Source organism: Mugil cephalus, chromosome 9 (genome assembly GCF_022458985.1).
Source record: "Mugil cephalus isolate CIBA_MC_2020 chromosome 9, CIBA_Mcephalus_1.1, whole genome shotgun sequence".
Lineage (NCBI taxonomy): Eukaryota > Metazoa > Chordata > Actinopteri > Mugiliformes > Mugilidae > Mugil > Mugil cephalus.
Genome location: NC_061778.1, coordinates 11,335,358 through 11,360,967, shown reverse-complemented (window position 1 = coordinate 11,360,967; position 25,610 = coordinate 11,335,358). Strand labels below are relative to the sequence as shown.

The 25,610-nt window shown below is 41.4% G+C and overlaps 2 protein-coding genes across 3 annotated transcripts in view; one reads left to right on the top strand and one right to left on the bottom strand.

Moving 5' to 3' along the window:
• The window catches only part of LOC125013538 (syntaxin-1A-like), a 53,417-nt gene extending 39,780 nt beyond the window's left edge, over positions 1-13,637 (top strand). Inside the window, exons 6-10 of one of the 2 annotated variants that reach the window (XM_047594314.1) lie at positions 141-249; positions 6,312-6,385; positions 6,497-6,631; positions 9,491-9,601; positions 12,251-13,637. In XM_047594314.1, the coding sequence (XP_047450270.1) occupies positions 141-249; positions 6,312-6,385; positions 6,497-6,631; positions 9,491-9,601; positions 12,251-12,328 (507 nt within the window). In that variant the 3' untranslated portion in view covers positions 12,329-13,637. The other variant, XM_047594315.1, reaches the window with a different exon arrangement.
• Positions 13,638-16,911: 3,274 nt separating this feature from the next.
• LOC125013841 lies at positions 16,912-24,413 on the bottom strand. The gene is made up of 15 exons (XM_047594746.1): positions 24,271-24,413; positions 23,015-23,350; positions 22,850-22,938; positions 21,984-22,160; positions 21,615-21,885; positions 21,404-21,541; positions 21,184-21,293; positions 20,763-20,862; positions 18,670-18,948; positions 18,506-18,594; positions 18,166-18,342; positions 17,815-18,055; positions 17,560-17,721; positions 17,350-17,459; positions 16,912-17,269 (listed from the first exon to the last, which is right to left on the bottom strand). The coding sequence occupies exons 1-15, from the start codon at positions 24,275-24,277 to the stop codon at positions 17,165-17,167; spliced, it is 2,391 nt and encodes a 796-aa protein (XP_047450702.1). The 5' UTR covers positions 24,278-24,413; the 3' UTR covers positions 16,912-17,164.
• Positions 24,414-25,610: the final 1,197 nt, after the last annotated feature.

Genomic DNA, 25,610 nt, shown 5'->3' with positions numbered 1-25,610 from the left:
TATGAAAAAAGAAATACACAGAAAACATTCCCAACATTTCTGCCTGAATTTTCTCAATTTTCTCAGTGTGTTGTCTATTTTCGCAAGTTGTGTCTGCTGCTTGCCAGTAGTGGCTTTAAGAGGTGTTGTTGTCTTTCCAGCACTCCACACTGTCCCGGAAGTTTGTCGAGGTGATGTCAGAATACAACACCACCCAGTCGGACTACAGGGAGCGCTGCAAGGGACGCATTCAGAGACAGCTGGAGATCAGTGAGTAGGCCCGGGAAACTAAATCTATCATTACATGTGTTGAGTTGCAAAGTTTTTAAACATAAATGAATGAGAACTTTTGCACGGGCTCGATGCTTAAAACAAGTTGCAGTGAGTCACGATTTAAAAGTGTGTGTTGAGATGTGACGCACAGAAAAAGCAATTGGCGTTGAGTAAACACTATCAAACCCAAATGTCCCAGATGCCATATATTACAATTTATCAGGGGATAAAACCACAGACTGTCTGAGCTGATGCTCGTTTTCATTCTTGACCAGCCCTAACAAAGATTGTTTTTTAGACTAGTACTGTGTAATCTGTTCTCATCTTTAGGTGTGGGTGGATCTGTAAACCATCAGCTTTAATCGTGTTCGCTTGCCTTTAGAGCCCAAGAAACATTTGTGTTTAATGGGTTAAAAATATAGTCTACTCAGATCAGAGTAGACATGGGGAAAGAACACCGGGTCTGTTCTACTGGTAAGATTTATACTCCACCGAGACTCAGTCTTGTAAGAAATATGGACACACAAGCTCCCGCACAGTTACTTCAGCTGATCGAGCTGTTCAGAAATTCAGTCAAGCTCATGGGAGGAGAACTGGCATCCTTGAAGAAGCAAGTCCTTTTGACAGTTTCTGTTTTTTGAAGCCTCCACTTTGTGAATTATAGCAAACTTCATCTTCACAGCTTCTTTCATCTACTGTATCTGCTTTCAGTGCAGCATTCACTCGACTGAGCAGACATTTGGTTTTATTTTATTTTATGGAATCACATGTAAAACATCTGCAAATGTATAAAATATGTTGTATTTTTCTGTGCATGTATCTTACTTAACCGTTGTCTGTTGCGTTTATTATCCATGAAGAAGCTTTGACTTCACTTTGATCTTTTAACACCATCCATTATTATCAAACAGGACAAAAACTCTATCTTGTTTATGGAGATGTTTCAGCTTATTCCATCCATATTTTGTTTTTGATTTTTCCAGCCTACTGTACCGAAACAACCACTCTCACACTGGAACCACTTTCCAAAACACATAAATCACCAACACCCACACCCATATGCATGCACATGCCAGGTTTCTGCAGCTCGAATCTGAGCTCCTCTCACTCGTGTCACGCTGTACATGCGATGCGATTCGACAGGTATTAGCCTCAGGCCCCGGGGCTCCTGGACCGGGCGACGGACACGCCCTCTGCCACGGCATCCTGGCAGAGTTTGCTGTGCCAGCTGCCGCTCAACAGTCATCGCGACAGAGTCACCTTATACGCAACGCACACATGCATACAGAGAGAAACGCACTGAGTCATTTAGTGGTAATAGCAGAGCAGAACAAGGGCCGTTTTTGTTGCAGGCCGTTTGGCGTAGATGTAATTTCCTGTGGCCATCTGTCAGGTTTGAGTAGACACATGCAGCCAGTTTCTATGTGGGAGCTCCACCCAGTATGTGTTCACTAAACGTGGTCCAGTCAAAAGAACAACAGAGCACAGAGGACTCTATGGGGTTAATCAAAGGGCCAATACAAACCATGTCCGTGGAGTTTAAAACGCACACACACACCTGACTCACTTTTTCCTTGAGCTCCCACTGATCCGTTTGGATTTGATTTATCAGCTGGCAGAGTCACAGGAGACCTTTGCTGATATCACCTGTTGTCATGGAAGGGATTAAACACACGGGGGAGAGAACTGAGATGGAGGGAAAGCACAGAGGACAGCGGAAAATATGGGCTGAAGCAAAGTTTATTTCCTAATTACATTTGGTCAATATTTTGATCTACCACAATTCAATTCCTTTTGGGTTATGTGGCAAGAGGGCTGTATTTCTGTTGTGTCAACACCTTTGAGTAGTTTGTGTGTGAATCAATAAGAGTGTGTCACACAGAGAGAGGAACCGTAGTCTGGTCCGTCAGACTGAGTATTGATGTTTCCTCTGCTGCTTCTCCACTCGACAGACACAAAAGAAATAGGAAAGCAACTCTGTGGCGTGCTATAAATAAGTTGTTCACCCGTCACCGTTTACGGCCCCATTCATACGGCAAATAGTTATTTATTTGGTATTAGCTATGCTAATATTTTTCTGGGTCTGTTACTGGGCAGATTAAAGAGTGACACAAATCTTCTTGTCTGATTCGGGGTAAAAGCAAATGAGCGCGTTATACAAAATGTTATTCACATCGTTTATGTTAATACTGCAAAAGAAAAAAAGTCTCCTGTGACTGTTATCATAAATAATGATTAGATTATTATGTGTTAAAGACACTGCAGGATTTTTCTCTTGCAGCTGGTTGAGATGGAGTTCATTGTCATCTATTTGTATCCAGTGATAAGCAAATGAAGATCAATTTGACCATGGATTAATCTGCTGATCTCTTAATCCATTAATTGGTGGAATGATGTGCCGCTGTGACCGCTACAACACTTAATCACACTAATTTTCTGCCAGTTTACTCGACTGATTAATCAGCTAATCATTTAACAGTTGAGAAGTTTCGTTTCTAACAAAATACCAAATTGTCTTCATTTACTTATCACCGTCATGCGAGGGAAATTAAATCCCTGTGTAATCAGATGTTTTGTGTGAAATCCAAAAAGTAAACTCATTAGCTGTCCGATACATTTAGCAAAATAAAACTTAAAATTATGACATGTAAACACAGAGTAGATCATTCCCCACCTACTGGATTCTGACTGCATTAACACATCACACTTTTATGTTGTTTCAAACAGTGCAATTTTTCACCTATTTGCCTCCACAGGCAGAGAGCAGACAGGCTGCCCCAGCAGGCCCGAGATGATGGTCGTCGCCATCGTAGGGTCTCTTTGACATTTCATTATGTTTCATTTCTCAGCGGACGCTCCTTTAGCTGGCGGAGGCGCGCTCGCGGCGCCAGAGGAACAGACACATACGTACGCCAACACATTTCTGCCCGTATAACAAAGCAGATTGTCGCGCATGTGTGCAGATAAGCGTAACGTGACACACTGTACTTTCCTCCTCGTTCCTGTGCAGGAGAAAAGCTGGCACGAACGGGGAGCATGAGAATCACTTGCTCCTTTCGCTCGGCGCATGTGCGTGTGCGCAGCATCGGGCGCACCTTTCCCTCTGTTCCTCCGGGGTCTCTCTTCATTTTGTGTTACGTAACAATGGAAATGAAATAATACTGTTACTGGTAGCAACATGGCATTAATCATTTAATAGCCCATAAACACTGTGGAGTGAGACGTCTTGGCTTCGTATTAGGCTTCTCGGGGTTTGGGTCTCCATGGTAACAAATAAGAGCCTCCCTCAGAGGCTGGCATGGCTTTAAAAAACCGATGAGGAATGTGTGTGTGTGTGTGTGTGTGTGTGTGTGTGTGTGTGTAGGAAGTGAGATAAATAGGGTAGGGTAGCACCAGTGTACCTTGTTTTTTTGTTTTTTATTATTATTAGTTTTTTCCCTTTCACAGTTATCCATGACTCATTGTCATTCTTCTCTGTCCTTCATGTCTTGTCCTCTTTAATGCTGTACTTTTAGCCTTAATGACAGAGAGATTATTTATTACCACAGAGGTCAGGAGGAGAGGGAATTGATCACATCGATGCCGCCACTCACTCCTCTTTTTAATGGCCGCTCCTCATCTCCTCGTTTGTTAGGCCTCAAAATGTCACCGCGGAACATGAGTAGATTCTTAAGCATGTTAATGAAACCATGTGACCGCCCAGTCGCAGCTAAATAAAAAACTCATCATTGTTTGATGTGGATGTGAGGTCTGGATTACACAGGCTATGCTCGGTGTACGCAAGGGGAAATGAACGGAGGTGCGCTGGGCGCGTAAATGTTAAAGAGCAGCTTCATCGGTATTCTGTTCGTGAAGGCAATCATCGGGTCTGACTCCCGACCATCATCACTCACCATCAACCTACCTGCTCTGCCATGACGACCCCCCCCCCCCACCCTTCCCTGGTACCAACTACCTGACTTCATCACACGCAGGTTCTCACTCCAACTCTGATTAGGTCAGTAACATGCGATTTGTAGATGGATTTAAAAACACGAGCTGTTGGGATCTAGTGAACGGAGAGACCGCGGAGCAGCATTTTACAAGCTGTATGCGCCTGCTTGTAAATCTTCATCACCATGGCACCTTATTTCAGATAAAATATCCACAGTATCCGACGGTGAATTTGTTGCCTTATTTTCCTCTAAAATAAGACATGACAGTGACCACCAGAAAGGCTGGAACCATGCATCTGTTCTACATTAACACTGCTGCCAGTGGCAATTAGCTCAGCTTAGCAGGCCTGCTGCTGTTTGGCTCCACTTCTTTGTGCTCTGTGGTTAATCATTTTTCATTTTTCTAAATATCAGACTAATCCTTTAATCCAACAAATAAACTATGGCATTTTCCAGGAAGACCTGTCGTTTGAATGCTCTTGAATCATTTTGCTATTGCAGACTGAAGCCATTAGCAACTGGAACAAAACCGCAAAACTTTCTCAGGACAGATGTAAATGAATATAAACCATAAGTACAAATCTGTGTTGCATTTTTGTTGAATTAGTTGATTTACTTCCCTTTGACAGTAAACAGTAAACATTTTTTTTGTTGTAATTCTATTTATAAAAGCAATTTTACATCCAAGTGGGTGAATAGTTTTAACAGGCACAGGACGTCACGTGCAGTATATACTGTGTGCAGCCCCTCAGAGGATTTAAAATGTGCTAAAGAACGGCTGGAGATGATGCTGACTACGTCTGGCTGTGGTGTAAGGTATCAGCAGGAAAGTAATGGAACCCAAGAGAAGCAGCTCAGCGCCCAGAGATATTAGTGTAGGTGTCGGGGAATGTTTATGAAGTAGGACAACTCTGTCGGGAAAAATGAACATGGATGATAAATGATCGGCAGGAATAAACGCAGACAGAGATGGTGGATACGGAGAGAGAAAATATTACAGAAAACTTAATAAGAAAATCAATAAGTAGGTTACGGCCCCGGCTTTCCTTTGCTCTTTAAATCAACATAACTACACAGCCATGCAGTCGTGAAGCCCGTCTGCTCGTGTTCATGCCAGTCCTGTCAATCGAAGGTGGAAATGTCAAGCGATTATCTGCGAGCATGAGATTGAATCTCAGCCGCTACAAATGATGTGCCGAGTTACGGCGCATGACTGACAGTTCTGAATCAATGTTTTCACCCGTCTTTTTACACCGACGGGCTGCGGCTCCGTACCTGTTTTCATTGGACACGATCATCATCCGTCATTGTGCAGGACGGACGAATCAAAATCCACCTTAATGAGTACATCTGTAGAGGATGACATATTAGCTTCACTTCACAGTTAGCGTCTTCCATCTGTCACGCAGCTGAATCTAACAGGAAAGTGTGCGATGCCTGACTGGTGAATGTGATATCAGTGAGGTGAAGATACAATAAGACGTTGCTTCAGGCAGAACTTAGTGTTTCAAGTGTAAGGTCTTTGAATGTGTCTGGCATTGAGAGAGCGTGTGGAGGCTGGTGGCCTGATTCCTCTCTAAACTTTAGCCTGTAGATTATATTCAGATAAACGTTTGAGATGTCTGGTTGCACGCTGGCAAATACACAAGCGCAAATCCAGTTCCTTTAATATGTTACAGATTTTTTTTTAATATTATTATTTTTTTGAATCTGGCTTTGCCTGCTGTAAGAGATGCTCAAATGACTTTGGCAGAAGTGATTTTGACATGACATCCGCTGCTGTTCAGACACGTGAAAAACAAAGTTTAAAATGCCATATGGACCGCAGAGACAGACGGTGAGAGGGAGAGAAAATAAGAGTCTGGAAAAAGAGAAGCACTTGGATCTCGTTTTATCTCATCCTCCAACAGACATGAAGCGGTAGAGGGAAGGATATTCCACTCCAGTGCATTTTGTCTGTGGTTCCTAATGTGGCTGTCATCAACTTTAGTTTGAAGAACCTTTTAAAACCAATCTCGCTGCACACGTAATGTCTGGGTTTCATTTTAAAACTAAACCTCTAAACACCACAAGAATTTTTTTTCTGTCGTATATGTTAACGAGTATTTGTCTGCTTCCTTTTAGCTGGGAGAAACACAACAAATGAGGAGCTGGAGAGCATGTTGGAGAGTGACAACCCGGCAATCTTTACCTCGGGGGTAAGTGGTAGAACATGCTGTATGTAGCATTGAGTACACATAAAAACCTGTGTTTTTTGTTTTCTTTTTTAATCAAATTTTCCTTGTGCCCATATTGTATCCGTATCGTAGATAATTATGGACAACATCACCCAACAAGCGATGAATGAGATTGAGACGCGACACAATGAGATTATCAAGCTGGAAAACAGCATCAGGGAGCTTCACGACATGTTCATGGACATGGCCATGCTGGTGGAGAGCCAGGTGAAAACGCTGATCCTCTCTCATTCTCACTTCCTACAGCTGTGTGGTTTGGGCCTCAGCCAAGTGCATGCAAATGAAACGAACCTGCAAGTGCTAAATGCGTTCATAATCGACATAAATCATACCCAGCCTTCACATACACAGTTGTGGTTTGAAAGGAGGCCCTGTTCACAGCAGAGGCTCAGACACACTCCTTGTATGTAAGCGTGGAATCGGTGGCAAGCTGTGCTGGAGATGCTTCTCACTCGAGGATTTCCAACAACTACACTTTCAGATAGACTGAAACTGGCACTCCTTTAATTTACTGACAAGTTCTAAAGTGCATTAGTATAAATATAGTCCTATCCATGCCAGCAGGGTTGGAAGGAGGTTATGTTTTCAGCTCCATCTGGTTGCCTGTTTGCAAAATATCTTAGTAAATTTAGACAGTATTTGGGGGACTGATCATTTTTGGCTCTAGGATAAGTCGATTGGAATCAGGTGATTATCTGCATTTGGGATTTCTGCCTTTAGCCCACTTTGTATACATAATTATGATGCTGCTTTCAGGAGCTGAAGGGAAAATCTGACATCTGGGACTTTCAGCTGGCAGCTCAGGAGAGTCTCTATTTTTCCAAAGCACTTAACTATAAACAAACCTGGCAGCGTGCATGGATTATACATTCAAGCATTTTGTTCTGTTACACACTGAGAAACATTCAGAGCCTGTAACATACAGTTAGGTCCATTTATATATGGACAGTGCCACAAGTTTTGTTATTTTATTCAATTTAGTAATTGCAGCTCTTTAGTATGCAGCCGCCTCTTTTTCAAGGGACCAAAAGTAATTGGAAAATTGACTCATAAGCTATTACATGGGCTGCATGCGCTATACCTTCATTAATCCTTCACCATTTAAGCAGGTAAAAGGTCTGGAGTTTATTCCAGGTGTTCCAGGCATTTGCATTTAGAAGCTGTTGCTGTGAACACATGACATGCAGTCCGAGGACATCTCAGTCCAACAGACCATCCTTCAGCTGAACAAAAAGAAGAAATCAATCAGAGGAAGAGCGGGAATGTTAAAGAATGACCAAATCAGCAGTTCTGAGAAAGGAAAAACAAAAAGGCCTGGACATCCACTGAAGACAAAAGTGGTAGTTGACCGTAGGACCCTGTCCACTGTGAAGAAAACTCTTCACAACATCCACCCAAGTGAAGAACATCGTCTAGGAAGCAGGTGTTTCAGTATCTAAGTCCTCATGAGAGCCGAGGGTTCAGCACAAGGTGCAAACCATCAATCAGCCTCAAAAATACAAAGATAATTGGTGATGTCCATGGGTTCCAGCCTCCAGGCAGTCATTGCCTGCAAAGGCTTCTCAAGAAAGTATCAAAAATCAGCATTTTGTTTATGATAACGTTCATTTGTCCAATTACTTCTGAGCCCCTGAAATGAGACTGTTTTAATTCCTGAGCGTTTCATAGGATATTTTTGTTCAACCCCTTGAATTAAACCTGAAAGTCTGCTCTTGAGCTGTATCTTAGTTGTTTCATTTCAAATCTAATATGGTGGTGTGTAGAGTCCAAATCATGAAGATTGCGTCACTGTTCAAATATATATGGGCCTAACTGTACATTCGGTGTTATACAGTAAAGCTGAACTACCTGTTCTCCTCAGTACAAGGTTGTGTTCAGGTAAATCCTGTAAAGCCTGCTGCCAGTGTGGTGCGTGACTGCATGAGTGCGTGGGCCAAGCCCCCACAGAGATGAACTATTTCTCTCATCAGAAATATTCAGACCAAATTATGAGTGAGAGAATGCACAAATAAGAAAATGAGATAAATGACAAAGTAAGTTGTTGCTATGGATTACAATGACTGTGTGTGTTAACTCTTTAATTCTGTTGCCTATATTCTAAATAATTGAATGAACTAACCCTGCCTTTTTTTTTTCTAATGGCCACATCACTCGTGATTATGCTTGAATGTGACTGTTGGTTTTCTCAGCTTTGCTCTCCCTGTCCCCAACTCTCCCTGCTGTTTCACCCTTTTTTCTCCCCATTCACAACACAATACTGTCACCGCACCAATGACTCTAAGCTCTAGAGAACAGACAACGCTGCTCCCCTTCTAATACAAGCAAGGTAATTCGCCTGTAATTCCTTATTTTCTCCTTTGTATACTTTGGGAAATCCTTCTGCATGCTTGAAGAGCTGCATATAGTGGCTCACTTAATAGTCATTTGAATGCAAAACGGTCGATTGATCCCAGGTCAGTGTCAAGTGTTGGTGCTACGTTGGTTTAAATGTGGTTAATTAGTCATTCATTAATTGAAGAAGAAAAATTTGGAAATAAACGGAAAGAAGATTTTTTTAAACCCTTCAGTGCATACCAGTCCTTCCCATTTTTAATGTTATACGGTACAAGAACTCTTACATTTATAATAGAACTAAAGAAACTCATTCATCAGACTAGTCCAACATTTATTTAAGGACACATCTAAGAAATGTGAATGCTGCTGTGTTTAAAGACTGCGCTGAATCTGAGCTCACATTGTGACTCCTTCTCTCATTTTTTGTGCAGGGTCAGCTGGTGAACAGCATTGAGCGAAGTGTTTTGGAGGCCCAGGAGTATGTGGAGCACGCCAAGGAGAACATAAAATGCAAAAAGTTAAAAAAGACCAGCAGACGGGTGACATAATTATTTCTCTTTTCTTTCTCCTTTTTCTTCTTCTTCTTCTTCTCTCTTTAATTCCACCCCTGCCCCATCCCCTCATCTCTATCTATATCTACTCCTCCTCTTCCTGCCTACACTCCGGGCTCTCCCTCTTTCTTCTCCCTGTCTGCGTGTCTTCAACACCTCCTCTGTAACTAACCTCTCCTAGGGGGAAATGATAGACCGCATAGAGTACAATGTGGAGCACTCAGTAGACTATGTGGAGAGGGCAGTATCAGACACTAAGAAGGCGGTTAAATACCAGAGTAAAGCCCGGAGGGTGAGTTGCTTATAAAAGAAAACAATGCATGTGCAAGAACATGCTATCACACGGCGCTGGATACCTGCAGAAACGTTTGCATGCATTTGAAGCGCATTGATCATCGTCATCTGTCTGCATGCTCAGCTGTCGTGTATTCTGCATAATGGAGTGTGTGTGTGTAGTGAGTTACTTCCAATCAACGCTACTGTGTGCATGCCTGCTGATTTGATAAGAGGGACAAATATAGTCGGATTTTGACTCGTCACAATGAATCTGCCAGACGCACTGGAGGAACCTGCGTTAGATACAACACCTGAATGCCACAGGCAGCTGCCAAGAAAGCAGTGAAGCCAAAATAGATAGTTATAAGTACATGTTGGGAAAGTGTTACTATGTCAACTGGTAGTGATGCAAATGCACAATCCTCCATTCTTCATGTAAGTCCACCATGGCATCATTTTTAGTGTTGTGGAAAGTGGAAATGTGCTATATCATGTTCATTAGTGAACTCTGGAGGTCCCCGTACTGGGACATTACAGTCACTTTGACAGTGAAAAATAGGAAAAAAAAGATTGGAAACTGGTGTGAAATTAGTTGAGATCCACCAGGTTAGTTCACCAGTGTTAGTATAAAATATTTTGATGTTAGGTCCTTTCTTCTTTTTACAAGCTGCAGTGCAGTGGAACAACTTTGCCACCTCTTGGTTGATATCTATAATAGCACTCAAATCACTGCAATTTCTTTCTTTCTTTCTTTCTTTCTTTCTTTCTTTCTTTCTTTCTTTCTTTCTTTCTTTCGTTATTAATAATCTCCAACATACACCAAGTCATCGTCTGACACTTTGCTCTCCTTGTTTCTCCTCCCGGTTCCCCCATCCAGAAGGTGATCCTGATAGGAGGTTGTGTTGCAGTGTGTCTTACTCTCCTCATTATTTCCCTCGCAGTGGGACTCAGTTAGGACCCTCAGAAATCCCCGCAGAGCGGACAGGACAGGACAAAATGCCTCCTGTTCCAGCAACACACAACTACTACTGTTAATCTATTCAGATGTGGTGCAGCATGTGCACTGTGTAATGTGCAGCCACTACTAATACTGCTCTTGAACTGGGAAGCTGGTCATTAGATTTCCAGCTTGAAGCCATTTTATTCTGAGCACTCAGATATTGTACATAAATTTTAAAATGTGTATTTAAACCTATGTTTTAGTCACACACCTTGAGGGACTGTTTGTGCTTTACTTCTGTTTGTGTCATGATTCACACAGCTTTGTCATGTGCATGTTTGGCAGCGTGTTGAAGAGCTTTGCATGTTTCCCCACAAACACAAATGCTGCAACCGAGTGGATACACACTCACTGATGATCGCAATAAACACGTCTCAAGTCAGACTTTTAATTGAACCTCAGCAGGGAGAAACTTCATGAACAGACGAATGATTGAAACCTTTGATAAAAACTGCATTAAAGGAATAATTTCACACACTGGGAAATACACTTCAAATTCACTTTCTTTGAAAGGAGTAAATGGCAGAATAGCATGTGTGTGTGTCAAAGCTAGAAGTTGTGGTTTTACATGGTGTTTATGCTGTGGACAGCGTAGCACAGTGACTTCTTGGAGTCTCAGCTGGTTGCCTGGTTGCCTGGCAACATGACGTTGACGACAATTCTAAGACGAGTACGCCCGCAACCCGGCCCCAGAAATAGTCAAGCACATAAACCTCAATGAGTGCGTTGTAAGAGCCGGCTTCTAGCTTCAAGATCCGGTTCCATATTGCGGGCGGGAGAGTTTCACAAAACCTTCATTAATTGTAAATTTAAAATCCAAAGAGGAACAATTGAAAGCGTGGTGTTGTGTCTTCCCCTTTATAATGGTGCACTACGTGGTAGATGCTTGGGACACTCGATCGTGTCAACGTCTTTGGGTAGATCCATAGAAACTTTTTAAATGAATCTTTGAGAAATCAGATGAAACATTACTATAAAAATATATCACTATAACTATATACTATAAGTTAAGCTATATTTTCTCAACTTTAAAAGTGGCGGGATATTATTACCACCCATAACAAGCTAATGTCTTATTACTGTAAGTGCAGGTGTTTTTCAATTTTATGTGTTTCCCAAAATGTCAAACTATTCCTTTTATGGAGACTATTATGACCACAGAGTTTAAATCTTTGCTGTTTATCAACTCATGTGGAGGAATGCACATAAAAAATGAGTTAAGGTTGGTTTAAAGGCAACATGTCGATTTTTACTGTCTGCGTTATTTGCAGTCTGCAAGTACCACGGACCATAATTGCATGTTTTTCGATACCACCACCAGATGGTGCTGCAATTGTGGATTCCTAATTTTACAAATAGTGGCATTTAACGTGAGGATCATGTTTGTGTGGTATTATAATAAACACTTGTTTTTTTCATGTGGTATGAATGAAATGCAAAATGTTTTAAACCATAGTCACACTCCAAAGCATGCTCAGAAAACATAAAACAACAGTCCTCCAAACAGCTTTCTGTTCTGTGCTTCTACAAAACTGCATTGTGTCCGGATTATCACGAACCGTGCGTTAAATTAAAGTGTAATTCATACCTCTAACATGTTTTTCCTCTGCTCCTTCCTTTGCTGCTTTGGATGTTTGTCTTTCTGTTCACGTTAACGCCGCGCAGAAGAAAATTATGATCATTATATGCTGTGTGGTTTTGGTGATTGTCATTGCTTCCATCGTTGGGGGAACGCTGGCCTAAACCTCAGCCGCGGGTCACACACCGGGAGGCACACAAACACAGAGCTACACGCACACAGCAGAGACAAGAGCAGAACAGACACACACTCTTCACAATTTCCTGTTTTTCGTGAATGCAATCGATCACATGTTTGGCACCAGATGCGTTGCGTAATACACGATGCATTTTACACACACTGTACAGGGCCAGAGGTGTTTTTTCCGCATGAGTTGCTATTTTGTAAATGTGTGGTGCTGCAAAACTGTTTATCCAAGTGTTGAGTGTCGTCAAAGATATGATGTTTCTTGAATGACAAAGTTACTAAAACGATACGTAACGCTATACTAATACATTCCGACTTCCAGATATGACACTGATTCAGTTGTAATGTCTATTTTGTGTTGTACAGGCAAAGTGACAGGTCACTCATCTGCAGTGTTTTCCAAGCCATGTTATCAGTAGACCCCTACTTATTTGTTATTTATTTAATCTTTTTTTTTTTTTTTTTTTGTCTTTTCTTTCCTGATGTGCTCTACCTCCCGTCAAAGCCCCGCATGGTTTAGTTCACTGTGAAGTGGTGTTTTGTATTCTGTTGCAAAGGGGGAACACAATGAGAAGAACATAGCTGTACTGATATTTTGCTCGTTGACTCATTACACCGCCAAACATTTGTTTACTTATATTTTTTAGTCCTTTGTAGCTGACGGAAGCAACGCTACTGTACTAAATTTCACCTGGCCTTACCTGTCGTGCAGCATTTCCAGCCGTGGCTCCAGTGTCGAGTGCTGAGTGAGTGCATGCTGTTTATGTGAAAAAGAGTACCTGGTTCACGTGTAACTATATGTCTGGACGTGCTGAGTGTGAGCCATGGGGTGAAAACCACCTGTGTCTTTGTTTTGCAAACTAATATAAAGCTCTCTAACACTGCCAGTGTGTTCCAATAAGCTGTTAAAATGGAGTCTGGTCTGGATGGATTGCCAATTTCTGGTCTGTAAGTGACGAACCCTTGTCGGTTTATGTCTTTTTCTTTACGAACCCTAAGCTTTAAACGGTGCATATTCTTCTGCAACGCTGCTTCTCTGTTTATTTTCATGAGTGAACTCGATAAGTCATCGAAAGCATCAGCATGACGTCAAAGTAGCCCCATAAAAAAAAGACTCTCATACCAGTTTTTGGGGACACATCAGACATGCACAGACTGCAACCATGTTACCATGTTGCCTACTCAACTTGTTGCCTTTGTGTTGTATCGTGATGACATGGTTTCATTTGATTAATTGGAGTTTTGTTTTTGTTTTGTTTTTTCAAGTAAAATCTGTCTGGAAAATCACTTTCAGAGTTAGTTGTTTTGCTTTTGCAGACACGTTTTTCACTGAAGTCCATTTAAAGGAAATTCTGGTATTTTTCAGTTGGGTGTTGATGTCGTACGTGTGGCCATTCTGACTACGTTAGAGGTCAAAGATTTTGTCTTCTATGTCATTGCTCTGCGCTCTACGCCATACCCCGACATGCGCTACCCCAGAATTGTGAATAACATGGCACAGCGATGCAGACCACAGCAGCTGTGATTGGTCCAAAAAATACATTTACCTCCAACTCTTAAAAAAAAACATCTTTTCAGATGCGTGTTCCCCTTTGTGCATTGTAGTCATTTCATTAAAAGTAACTTGTTCCAGATGTTTTAGCTCCAAAGTGAGTCATTCAGTTACCATCGCCACAGTCTGATCTACACAGAGAAACTAAACGCTCAAAACTCAACTCATAATGTTTTATTTTATTCTCATCATTTTCTTTTTACACATTTAACCACCTTCCCCTCCTTAGTTTAATAAAAGTATTTCTCTTTTTTCTGTCCTTCTCTTTTTGTTGATGTGAGGAGGCGTCTTTACCCTGAAGTGTTCATCTCCCATTTATTAAAAATAATCTCCTTTGGGCACTGCACATACATTATAACCGTCTGATTTATCTTATCATAACCTTTTCCTCATTCCTCAATACTGAGAGCATATTTGGCATTAACCAGGTCAGTCCTGTTTTCAGGACCCAGGAAAGAAATCGAAGCGTACATTATTCGATAGCTGAACTTAAAACCAACCAAAAAAAAGGCTCATTTGTATATGTTCAAATATTATTGGCCAAACTTTGGAAAATTAATTACAGACATCCCAAAAGAAGCACATGTTCAGACAGGTTAATGATGTCTGTGGGGATTTTTCATGTTTCCACTCAGGCCCTCGCCTCTGGCAAAGGGTTTTACCAACCTGTGCCCCTCAATTTAAATATATTAGGTTGCAGAACAGGTTTACACATCAGTCTGTTCAGTTTCTTAATCCTTGTGGTGCCAAATGATTGTTGTGATGTGTGCGTGTATGAATGTATCAGGGAACGTGTCAGAGTGTGTTTAACTCTTCACCAACAAAGCTGACATTGGGAATCAGAGTTAGACAAAACCTAAAAATATCCTCGAGGGCAAATTAAAGAGGAAGAGAGGAAATACACAAATGTGGGCGAGCAAAAGCAACATATTGTGTGCAATGGCAGGCCTGCTGCCAGTAACAGTGGTCACTATAAAGAGTCGAGATGAACAGTAGTAAATATGCAATGAATATAAAAATTGTAAAATAGCAGATTCAGTACAGCAATAAATAAAGCATGGTTTTACAGGCCAGACAGCGTAACCCTGCTCAAATTAAACACAATCCAGTGTAAGATTTTTGAGAGATTTAAAGTCATTTGCTTTCTGTGTCCGTTGCCTCTTGAAAGTTTTCTTTACCTGCAGACTGGGGCATGTCGTCCCCAAACAACAACAAGCACAGCTCTGCGACCTGCTGAAAAATACAAAGCACGTTTTGCATGTTATAGTTCATGACTTGAAACCGACAATCATGACAACACGAGCCTTTTCGGAAAATGTGCAGCAAGGCCTGGATGATGTGCTGTGCGCATCCGATGTGATATATCATTTGTTTCCCGTGTGCCTCTCTGATGTGAGAAAGATTAGACTTTAATTAGACTTTAATTGTTAGAGCCCAAGATGTCTTCATTACTGCAGATAGAGAGCGCTTTATAACAGCCTGACAATAACGATCAAAAATATGTGCAGCATCGGGGGTGCCGTGTCAGTGCATGGCACATACAAACAAATAAAGGGAGTCTTTAAAAAGGAAAGCACTCAAGTAGCGTCTTTGCTTTGGTTTATGATGAATAAACCTGAGTGTCTGCTTGCCTTCGCTTGTCATATTTTGTCATATCTTCAGGATTTTTTGATTCATCCCTTCATATCAAAGAGTCTGTGGATACTTTTCCTTGTTCTCGACAGCCACGTTCCTGACTCAATTTGTTAGCAAAATTGCATATTTGCAACTCAAATGCAAAACAATTCATTTTCCGTCACAGGTCAAATCTGACGAGGAGAATTTCAACACACATGTTTAAAGTCGACACAAACATCTCTATGACTAACACTTTCATCATTCAGTTTCATTTGAAGCAGCTGAAGTGATGAATGAGTTTTGTTGTAGCTGTGAATAGAGAAACTATTTTTCTAGTCTAGTATTATTTTTAATCTACACTTGAGTAAATCGAGGGTGAACTGTTTTCATTCAGACTCTCCTGGCTGAGCGGGTTAATCGAAGGACAGACGCAGTTCGCAGTACGGTCTGCTTTGAAGATGAACAATCATCTTTCTCCTAGCTTCATGTGCTTTCTCCTTCACAGCGTTGCTCTCTTTGAATATGTTTCATTTTCCCTGTCGCTGAGGAAACTCTCCCCTGAAACTTAATCCTTGTGTCAGTTGAAAACTTTATCCGCAAACGGCAAGTTCCTGGTCTAGAAAGAGGAATATGAAGCGTAAAAACGAGGCCGCTTCAATTCATCTGTTCTGCCCCAATGAACACGTGGATACTGAGACGTTTATGATGACCCTGGTTTTCGTCACACCTAAAAGGCCCCACGCTCAACAAGGCTCAAGACAACAGGGAAGTCATCACATCCTGTACAGGTAAAGAAGCTCCACCTCATTTCTATAGTTAGCACTCACTCTCTATATTCACAGATCAGGCATAACATTATGACCACCTTTCTAATATTACGTAGGTCTCCCGTGTGCCTCCAAAACAATTGTGACTCATCAGAGAATGGACGTGGACCTTCTGGTGGTCTCTTGTGGTATCAGCATCATCCTGTTAGCGGGGGTTTTTGGGGGTGTTGAGGGGAGGGGCCTCTGTGGATCATCCCACAGATTGTGCACCTTGTGCTGTTCTTCATGTTTTGTTTTATTTTTTAGTTGTTTTTAAACTGGCCAAACATTTCCCAGTAGGACATTGTATTGTCACAAGTTGGTCAATGGTATTCACTTCACCTGCCAGTGGTCTTAATATTATGGCTGATCGATGTAAATATACGCAGGTCACCCTGACTTTGCTGAGTTGTATCTTGTTGCATTTACACTAAAAGTGGACCAAATTTTTTCCCAGGTAAGGCCATTTAACAACTTTCTTCATTTTTTAGTTTATTATAAAGAATAAAATGAGCCTTTTAAATGTCAAATGCTTTATTTTATTTATTTATTTATTTATTTTTATTGAGAGTGAAACAAACTGTATACTGGTTACGTGGATCAACAAAACACACAGATACAAGAATAAATGAAAAATCTGACACATAACAGACTTTATATTGCTTTCCCGAAACAAATATATATCAGAATACTCTCTCTCTGTGTTTATGGGAAGCAGACAGGAATCATCTTCAGCAATGTACAGGCTTTATAAAGAGAGGCTAATGCTACACCATTTCCATCAAAAGAGTGTCTCGTAAAGCAATCATAAAAAGTTAAGGTAGAAACTCAGCCTTGTCTCAGGGGCCTGGCAGGAGGTAGAAGCGCCTTGTCAGTGTGCATCTGTCTTTGGTTGGCATCTGTCTTTTGTCCTCAGCGCTGAAATTTTCAAAGCGTTGCATGACCTGTGTAGTGGAAACAAAGTTAAGAAAGGCGTTGAGCAGTTTACTGTACATACCCTTGTGCTTACATTCGTAAAACATACTTTTCTGAAAAGCTCCTCGATGTCATCCTCGTGCGAGTAGGTGTTGAATACCTCGACAATGTACTGGATGAGGAAAGATCCGTCATTTCTGTGTCTGTATGACACAGTATCTACAGGAAAAAACATTCAGAGGTAGAAAGATCATGTAGTTTTTAGTTTTTTAGTGGTATTAAGCGTATTAAGACCTGATGATATTCCAGTTAAACTGACCAGGAGTGCTGGAGAGAAGAGAAATGAAGTCCTTTTCTTTGTGCACACATTTCACACTATCATCCAGTATGTCAAGATCAGACACACGAGGTGGTGGCAGATCATCACTGACCACAGCTTGCGTTGCACTGTCGCTAATAACATTCACAGCTCCACCGGACTCTGCAACACGTGTAACAAGATTTTATTCCAAACTGTAATCTGGTAATCTAATAGGACTGTTGTTGATGTTTTTAAGGATATGATGAGAATCACCTCCTCTGCAGGCCTGGATGATGATGATTTTGGGTTTGTTCAGCAGTGCTGGACATGTCTTTGAGTCCAAGTACTTGTAGATGTTGTCCACAGGGAATTCATCCTTCTTTGCATGTTTGTCGTCATAATTGACACCAAGGATGAGTCCCCTTTTACCATGAGACATGATGACCACAAAGACGCTGTCTGTGTCTTTGAGTTTCGGGTTTTTGGAGAAGTTGCGGAGAGCGTCATCAATCCCCTGTGAGGACACAGAAAGTCGTGCCGCAAGTTGTTTTGATAGTTAATCTTGAATCTTAAACAGGAAAGATTAACCTTTAACAAGACAAATAAAGATTATTCAGAAAGCACCTGTCCAGTGAGGTCCTTAAATTTCACCACCTCGTATCCCAGAGTTTTGAGCAGTCTCTCCATGTTCTCCTCGTCTTTGTCAGCTCCCTCTCGCGTTAGAGAACGGTTGGCAAAATTGATATTTATGATTAACAGGGCCACTCGACTCTTGATGGCCTTTTCTGTCACGGGGTAAATCTGAAGAGAGCACAATTACAGGGGACAAAAAGAAATCAAACTTTGAATATATGAATTTGCAGTTCTGCATGTGAACATTAGCAAAATCAGCCCAACTAGTATATTAACATGAAGCGCTTGAGGGGAATATGATTTCAATTGTTGAAGCTGGTTAATGACAAACATTTGGATCGTTCAGTTTGCCCATCCGGAATGAATCAGACGTCAGGATGAGCTTGTCCGACCAGGTTTGCTGCCTCTGAGGGGCTGCAGCTGAGAGAAACAAAATAGCACATTTAAAGTAATGGCCACGTGTCTCTTTTTAAACCTCATTGAACATAAACACACCTGCTGGTGGACCCAAAGACAGGCCCAGCTCAGAGAAAAGTGTAGGATCCCTCCTCTCAATGTGGCCGATCATCCTGGTACTGGCTCTGTCTCCTTTCCTCTTCACCATGTCAATGAGACAGCGTGCCATGTCTGCTTTGCCGCTGTTGTCCTCCAGCACAGAGTCTGTCTCCCCATCGTTCAGCAAACCGTCCTCTAAAAGGTCGTCCAGCAGCTGTTTCAGAAGGGGTTTCGACACCTTTTCCACAAATCTCCCCCTCACTCTGGCAAGCTCCTTATCTAGAGAGGAAATTATGAAACATGCCCACAACGTACAAATCATGATTTAATCGTTACCTGCAATGATAATGAACCTGCAAGTCTTACCAGCCATTGCTCAGAAGCCTCGTCTCTGGATTTCTAGTCTCTCGACCTGCAAGAATGAGTTTGTTCATATCAAGTAAATCCACTTTCTATTCAACCTATCAGGAAACTTTACTTCCATAGAAGAGGTGACAAACAAGTAAAACTAGTAAAACCATGCCAGAGTTGGACACAGATCTCTATGAACTCAAATGATGGCAATCAAGACTTTTTATAGTGTATTAAAAAGAAATCTGCCCCCTTTAAAACAAACTGTCATGCACCTGTAGAAAACTCTCCACTATTTTATTTTTTGGCTTCTACATGGCTTACATACCTTTTTGACATGCGAAGTCTATCGGGCAACTTTGCTGGTTTTCTTAGGAACACGCCAAGCTGCAATTACAATGACTGGTAATGAAAATGATTTGGGAATGTGAAATGGTATTTGACTGTTGAAACCCTGATTGACAGGTTGTCATTTTTCCATTTTATTTTGAAACAATACCGACGTGAGCTTATGACGACTGTAAGAGTTATTCAGCAACTGTTGTCCATAATGCTGTAAAGAGAAAAAAATAGAATAGAAAAGAAAAACTTTTATTTGTCCCACAATGGGGAAATTGCAGTCTAAAGCCTTAAGCCTCATCTGTGTAAAGCATATACACCGCTGGTCACTCCCCTCAGTCCATAGGTACCAAAGGTCTCCACTAACAACATCCTCTCAGCAGACACCACAGGACACCATGTCCATTCTCTCATGAGTTACTGGTTCAGGTCTGGACTCTGTGGTGGCCAATCCATGTGTGAAAATGATGTCTCATGCTCCCTGAACCACTCACAATTTTCGGCCGATTAAGCCTGGCATTGTCAGCTTGGAATATGCTCGTACCATCATGGGAGAAAAAATCAGGGGTGGGTCATCTCTGGATCATCACACTGATGATCAGACTTGATCAGTTTGGGATCTGGTCAATTTGGAGCAACATCTTGTGCTGATCTTCATGTTTTTTTTTAATTGTTCCTAAACTGTTTGTGTGTGTGTCTGTGTCAGTCTGGGGGTGGCTGCCGTCATCAAGTTGTGTCATTGCTATAGGGTGGGTGTAGTCTGGTCTAGGTGGATGGTATATGTCTAAGTTACATTCACTTGAATGCCCAAAAGTTTCCCTGTAGAACATTGTATTGTCCCAGGATGGTCAATGGTATTCACTTCACCTGTCAGTGGTCTTAATGCTATGGCGGATAGATTTAAATATACGCGGATCACACTGACTTTGCTGAGTCGTATCTTGTTGCATTTACACCAAAAGTGGACCAAATTTTTTCCTAGGTAAGGCCATTAATACTTTCTTCATGTTTTTAGTTTATTACAAAGAATAAAATGAGCCTTTTAAATGTCCAATGCTTTATTTTTTATTTTATTTTATTGAGAGTGAAACAAACTGTATACGGGTTACGAGGATGACAAAACACACAGATACAAGAATAAATGAAAAATTGGAGACATAACAGACCTTAAATTGCTTTCCGATTCAAATACATATCAGAATTAAAAATGTATGAATCATTTGATTAAATCAAACCCATCTCTCTCTCTCTCTGTTTATGGGAAGCAGACAGGAATCACCTTCAGCAGTGTACAGGCTTTATAAAGAGAGGCTAATGCTGCACCATTTCCATTAAAAGAGCGTAAAACATAATATTGAAAGTTTAAATGTGCATAAATGGAAACTCAGCCCTGTTTCAAATGCCTGGCTGGAAGTAGAAGCGCTTTGTCAGTGTGCATCTGTCTTTGACTGGCATCTGTCTTCTGTTGAAGGGGATGTTGAGATCTTCAAAGCGTTGCATGACCTGTGTAGTAGAAACAAATTTAAGAAAGGCGTTAAGCCATAGGTCTTCAGCAGGGGGTCCGCAATCCATAGGTAGACATTTTTAATATATTTTTTAATTTCCCCCACAAATCTAAATTTATTTGAGTACACTTTAACTTGAATCCAACATACTTCAGTAAAGGGATAGCTTAATATTGAATCGAAAATTGTAATAATAATGTATATTTATAAACAGCTCTAGGCCAAGTTTAATATAGAACACATATAGTAGGTAGGGGGTCGCCCCCTGTGTTAAGCACTTTACTCTATATATCCTTGTGTTTACATTCATAAAACATACTTTTCTGAAAAGCACCTCGATGTCATCCTTATTCGCGGAGTTCTTGAATACCTCGACAATGAACTGGATGAGGAAAGACCCCTTATCTGGGTCTCTGTATGACTTAGTATCTGCAGGAAAAATCATTCAGAGGCAGAAAGATCATGTAGTTTTTAGTGCAAGTGGTAAAAATGTTGTACATAAGCGTATTAAGACCTGATGATATTCCAGTTAAACTGACGAGGAGTGCTGGAGAGAAGAGAAATGAAGTCCTTTTCTTTGTGCACAAGTTTCAGTCCATCATCCAGTATGTCAAGATCAGACAGACCCACAGCTTGCGTTGCACTATCGCTAGAAACCTTCACAGCTCCACTGGCCACTGCAATACACGTAACATGATTTAATTCAGATGTAATTCAGGTCCAAACTGTAATCTGTTAATCTAATAGGACTATTGTTGATGTTTTTAAGGATGAGATGAGAATCACCTCCTCTGCAGGCCTGGATGATGATGACCTTGGGCTTGTCCAGCAGCGCTGGGCATTCTTCCGAGCCCAAGTGTTGGTTAATGTTGTCAATGGGGAAGTCATCTGGTTGCTCTTCTGTCCAGTTAACACCGTAGACAGTTCCCAGTTTCCCATGAGACATTAGGACCACCACAACACTGTCTGTCTCTTTGAGTTTAGGATGTTTAGAGAATTTAATCAGAGCCTCATCAATCTCCTGTGAGAACACCCACCACCAACAACAAAAAAATGTATTAGTTGCTGTATCCTTAAATTCACCCCATTATTTATTTTTATGATCTTTTCCTAACATACCTCTGCAGTGAGGTCTGTGCGTCTCACCACCTCATATCCCAGAGCCGAGAGAAGCCTCTCCATGTTCTCCTCGTCTTTCTCAGCTCCTTCTCTGTTGAGCCTCTTGTCTTTAAACTTTATATTAGTGATCAGCAGGGCCACACGATTTCTAATGTTACTTTTGCCTGCAGGGTAAACCTGGAAAAATAAATAAAAACAATCAACATCATCATCAACATGATGGACTGAAGACAGTTTAATTTCTTCTTGACAGACAGAAAATCTTGATACTGTGTTTGCACTAAAGCTACAGTATGAAAAAGTAAAAGGATGTTTTAATTTTTATTGCCTACAAATGGAATCATGGTCAATGTCAATGACAGTAAAGATTTACCAAAAAATGTGAAAGTTAAAAATTATTTTTACAAAGTAGTGTGTGTGTGTGTGTGTGTGTGTGTGTGTGTGTGTGTGTGTGTGTGTGTGTGTGTATAATTTCCCTATATATACAGTCAAGTGACTGCATAAATCCCTTTTGATCCCTTTTAAGTAAGTATTTAGTAGATACACTTTTGGTCACAATCACAGAACTGAATATGTGTGGGCAGGTCTCAGTCATGCTTCCACATCTGGACGTGACCATTTTACTCACTTCTTCTTTATAAAACTGCTCAAGCTCTGTCATATTTTGCAAGGGAATTGGCCGTGAACAGTACTTTAAAAGTTCAGTTGTTGTTTTCTCAAAACAAGATTATAAAAAGCCTTGGTTGCATTCATAGTAACCATACGAGGGGATAGCCTTCAAGGTTGTGGCTGCTCATCATGGGAAAGCTTCTGTGTGTTTCCTCATTGTGTTGACGAGTAGAAAATAGATTTTGTGAATGACTAACATCTTTATCATTCTGTTTCTGCTTCCAGAGGGCCTCAGTTGTCAGTATGAGTTTATCTGACCACCCCTGCTCCTCTCCAGGCTCTGCAGCTGGAACAAAAATGGCACAACATTACCATTTAACCTGAGATCATAACAGCCTCATATCTTTTTGAAGGTGTCTTACCTGGTTGGGCTGGCTGGGCTAACTGGGCTGGCTGTGCTGGCTGGGCTAACTGGGCTGGCTGTGCTGGCTGACCAGCAGACAAACCCAGTTCATAGGAAAGTGTGGGATCTCTCGCTTGGAGGCGAGCGATCATCTTCCTGCTCGCTACATCGCCTTTCTTCCTCACTGAATCAATGAGGGCGCGTGCCCTGTCTGCCTGAGTCTGGTTCTTCTTAAGTACTGCATCATTTTCCCCATCATTCAAGACACAGTCTTCCAAAAGGTCATCCAGGAGCTGGCTGATCACTTCTTCGGAAACCTTGTCAATAAACTTACTTCTCACCCTAAAAAGCTCCGCTAGAAGAGGGAATATGCAGGGGGAAAATCAGTCCATTATGTACACACCAGTCAGGCATAAAATTGTGACCACCTTGCTAATATTGTGTAGGTCTTCCTTGTGTCTCCAAAACAGCTGTGACTCATCAGAGAATGGCCTAGTAAAGAGAGGCTTGCTTTTATATATTATCATAGGCTTCCTGTCACACTGGTGTGGTCATGTCTTATTTTGGTGTGGTAGTCTCATCATTTCCTGCCTTATTTTGAAAATTAACTCTCCTCTCGTTTCAGGTCACTTGCCCTTCCTCATGTGTCACTAGTCTGATCGTCTTCCCTGATTCCTGAATGTGTCCACCTGGTGCTCCCTTCCCTCCATGTGTTTAAGTAGTCTGCATCTCCCTTGTCTTGTGCCAGTGTGTTTGTCATTTTTGTTGTTTCTACCCGTGCCTGCGATCCATGCTACAGTCTGCGTTGCCTTGCTGTCCTATATTTCCTCGAAAGAGTGATTTTTCTTTGTAACTTAGGTTTCTGTTCAGATTTTGCCGTTTTTGTTTCCTCCTTCTGGAGGAATATATATTTTATATATTATCATAGGCTTCCTCTCATATTATCAATGTCTGCTTTCCACTTCCTGTATATATTTTGAGTTCCTCTAAACAAAACTGCCGCCCCGGGCGTATCCCTAAAGTATCGGAAAGTGAAACTAATACGTGGCAAGTTCAACAAAATGGAAAGTTTTGCTTTGGCGGGCGCCGGTTGTAAAACTATTTAAGTCTGCAAATACATATTTTCAACTTCTACCTTCCTTGTCATTTTCATCAAAAGAGACCGTGGTGACATACAAGACGTCAGTTTGTGCGTATCCTGCATACGTCGCCAACATGGAGTACAGCCTATAGTTATGGATACCTTCAAAATGCATTTAGTCCGTGAAGTCTTACCTGCCATTTCTCAAATGCTGTTAAATTTCAAGTCTGCAAATCTCTCGTGAAAACTTCCCAGCTTTGGACAACGTGTATCGTCCGTGACGCGCGTAATGTCTACTGTCTGATTTCCTGTTTTGCGTCAAGTAACCCAACATGCATCATCAGCAAAGACTTCCTTTTACTTTATTACAAGCCAATCAGACGTAGCTCTAAACAAGACATAGACACCACTGGTGGGGGTGCGTGTGCGCTCCTCTAAAACGATATGAAATATCTTGGGTAATCATTTAATCACCCGACTAGAGGCTATATATGCCACTTATATCACTGGAGGGAATAGTTTAACTTTTATGCACTGGCTGTAAATGAATAAAAGGTTTCATAACCTCGCAAACAGAAAGAATAAAGGACACATGTATTCGTTTCTTGAAAAAGATTTAATCAAATCACATTTAAAAAGTAATGAGATAATTCAAGTGAAATTTACATGTCACACACACTCACCAGCCAGCAGAAGTTACGACATCTGGACTAGAAATGGGGGGCCATCGTGTTCAGGGTGATGCTGCTGGATGTGTTGCTGCCGACCCACACTGCTAGTACTACTACTGTGGTCTCCCCATGAGGAAGTCCAGCAGCCAGTTGCACAGCGAAATGTTGAGGCCAAGTCGGTCCAGTTTGTGGATGAGCTGTTGGGAGATGGTTGTGTTGAATGCTGAGTTAAAGTCTAACGTAGGAGTTCTTAGTGGCCAGGTGTGTGAGGGCTTAGTGGAGGTCATTGGAGATGGCAATGGGGCTGGCTGTCCTGCGCTGGGACATGTGTTTGTGGTTGGGTTGTTTGGATTCCCCAATGTACAAGCTTGTTTCCACAAGGTCTCCACTGATAACGTCCTAAGAATAATAGATCAATCTGCATGTCACTGTGTAGAAATAGGTCTAAATAAATGCTTATTTGTATTGATTCTGCAGTGTGAATTACACAAATCAGGATGCCAAATTGTCAGATATGAGTAGCATACGTATCCTTTTCCTTCAATTAAACTGCCTGACGTAAAAAAGTCACCACCAAACTATTTCATTGGACCGCCTTTAGCTTTTATCACAGCACACAGTCGCTGTGGCATTGTTTCAATAAGAAGTTGTTGCAATGTCACAAGATTTATTTCCATTCAGTGTTGCATTACTTTCTCACCAAGGTTTTGTATTGGTCACCAGCACTTCCCAAAGATTCTCAATGTGGTTGACTCTGTGGTGGCCAATCCATGTATGAAAATGATGTCTCATGCTCCCTGAACGACTCTTTCATAGTTTGAGCCCAGTTAAGTCTGGCACTGTCAGGGAAGAGAAAGTCTATT

Coding starts and splice junctions, on each gene's coding strand:
- LOC125013841 (XM_047594746.1), bottom strand. Junction 22,939..23,014: donor AGCCCAGCCAGCCCAACCAG/GTAAGACACCTT, acceptor TTTTTGTTCCAG/CTGCAGAGCCTGGAGAGGAG. Junction 21,542..21,614: donor CCTTAAAAACATCAACAATA/GTCCTATTAGAT, acceptor CGTGTATTGCAG/TGGCCAGTGGAGCTGTGAAG.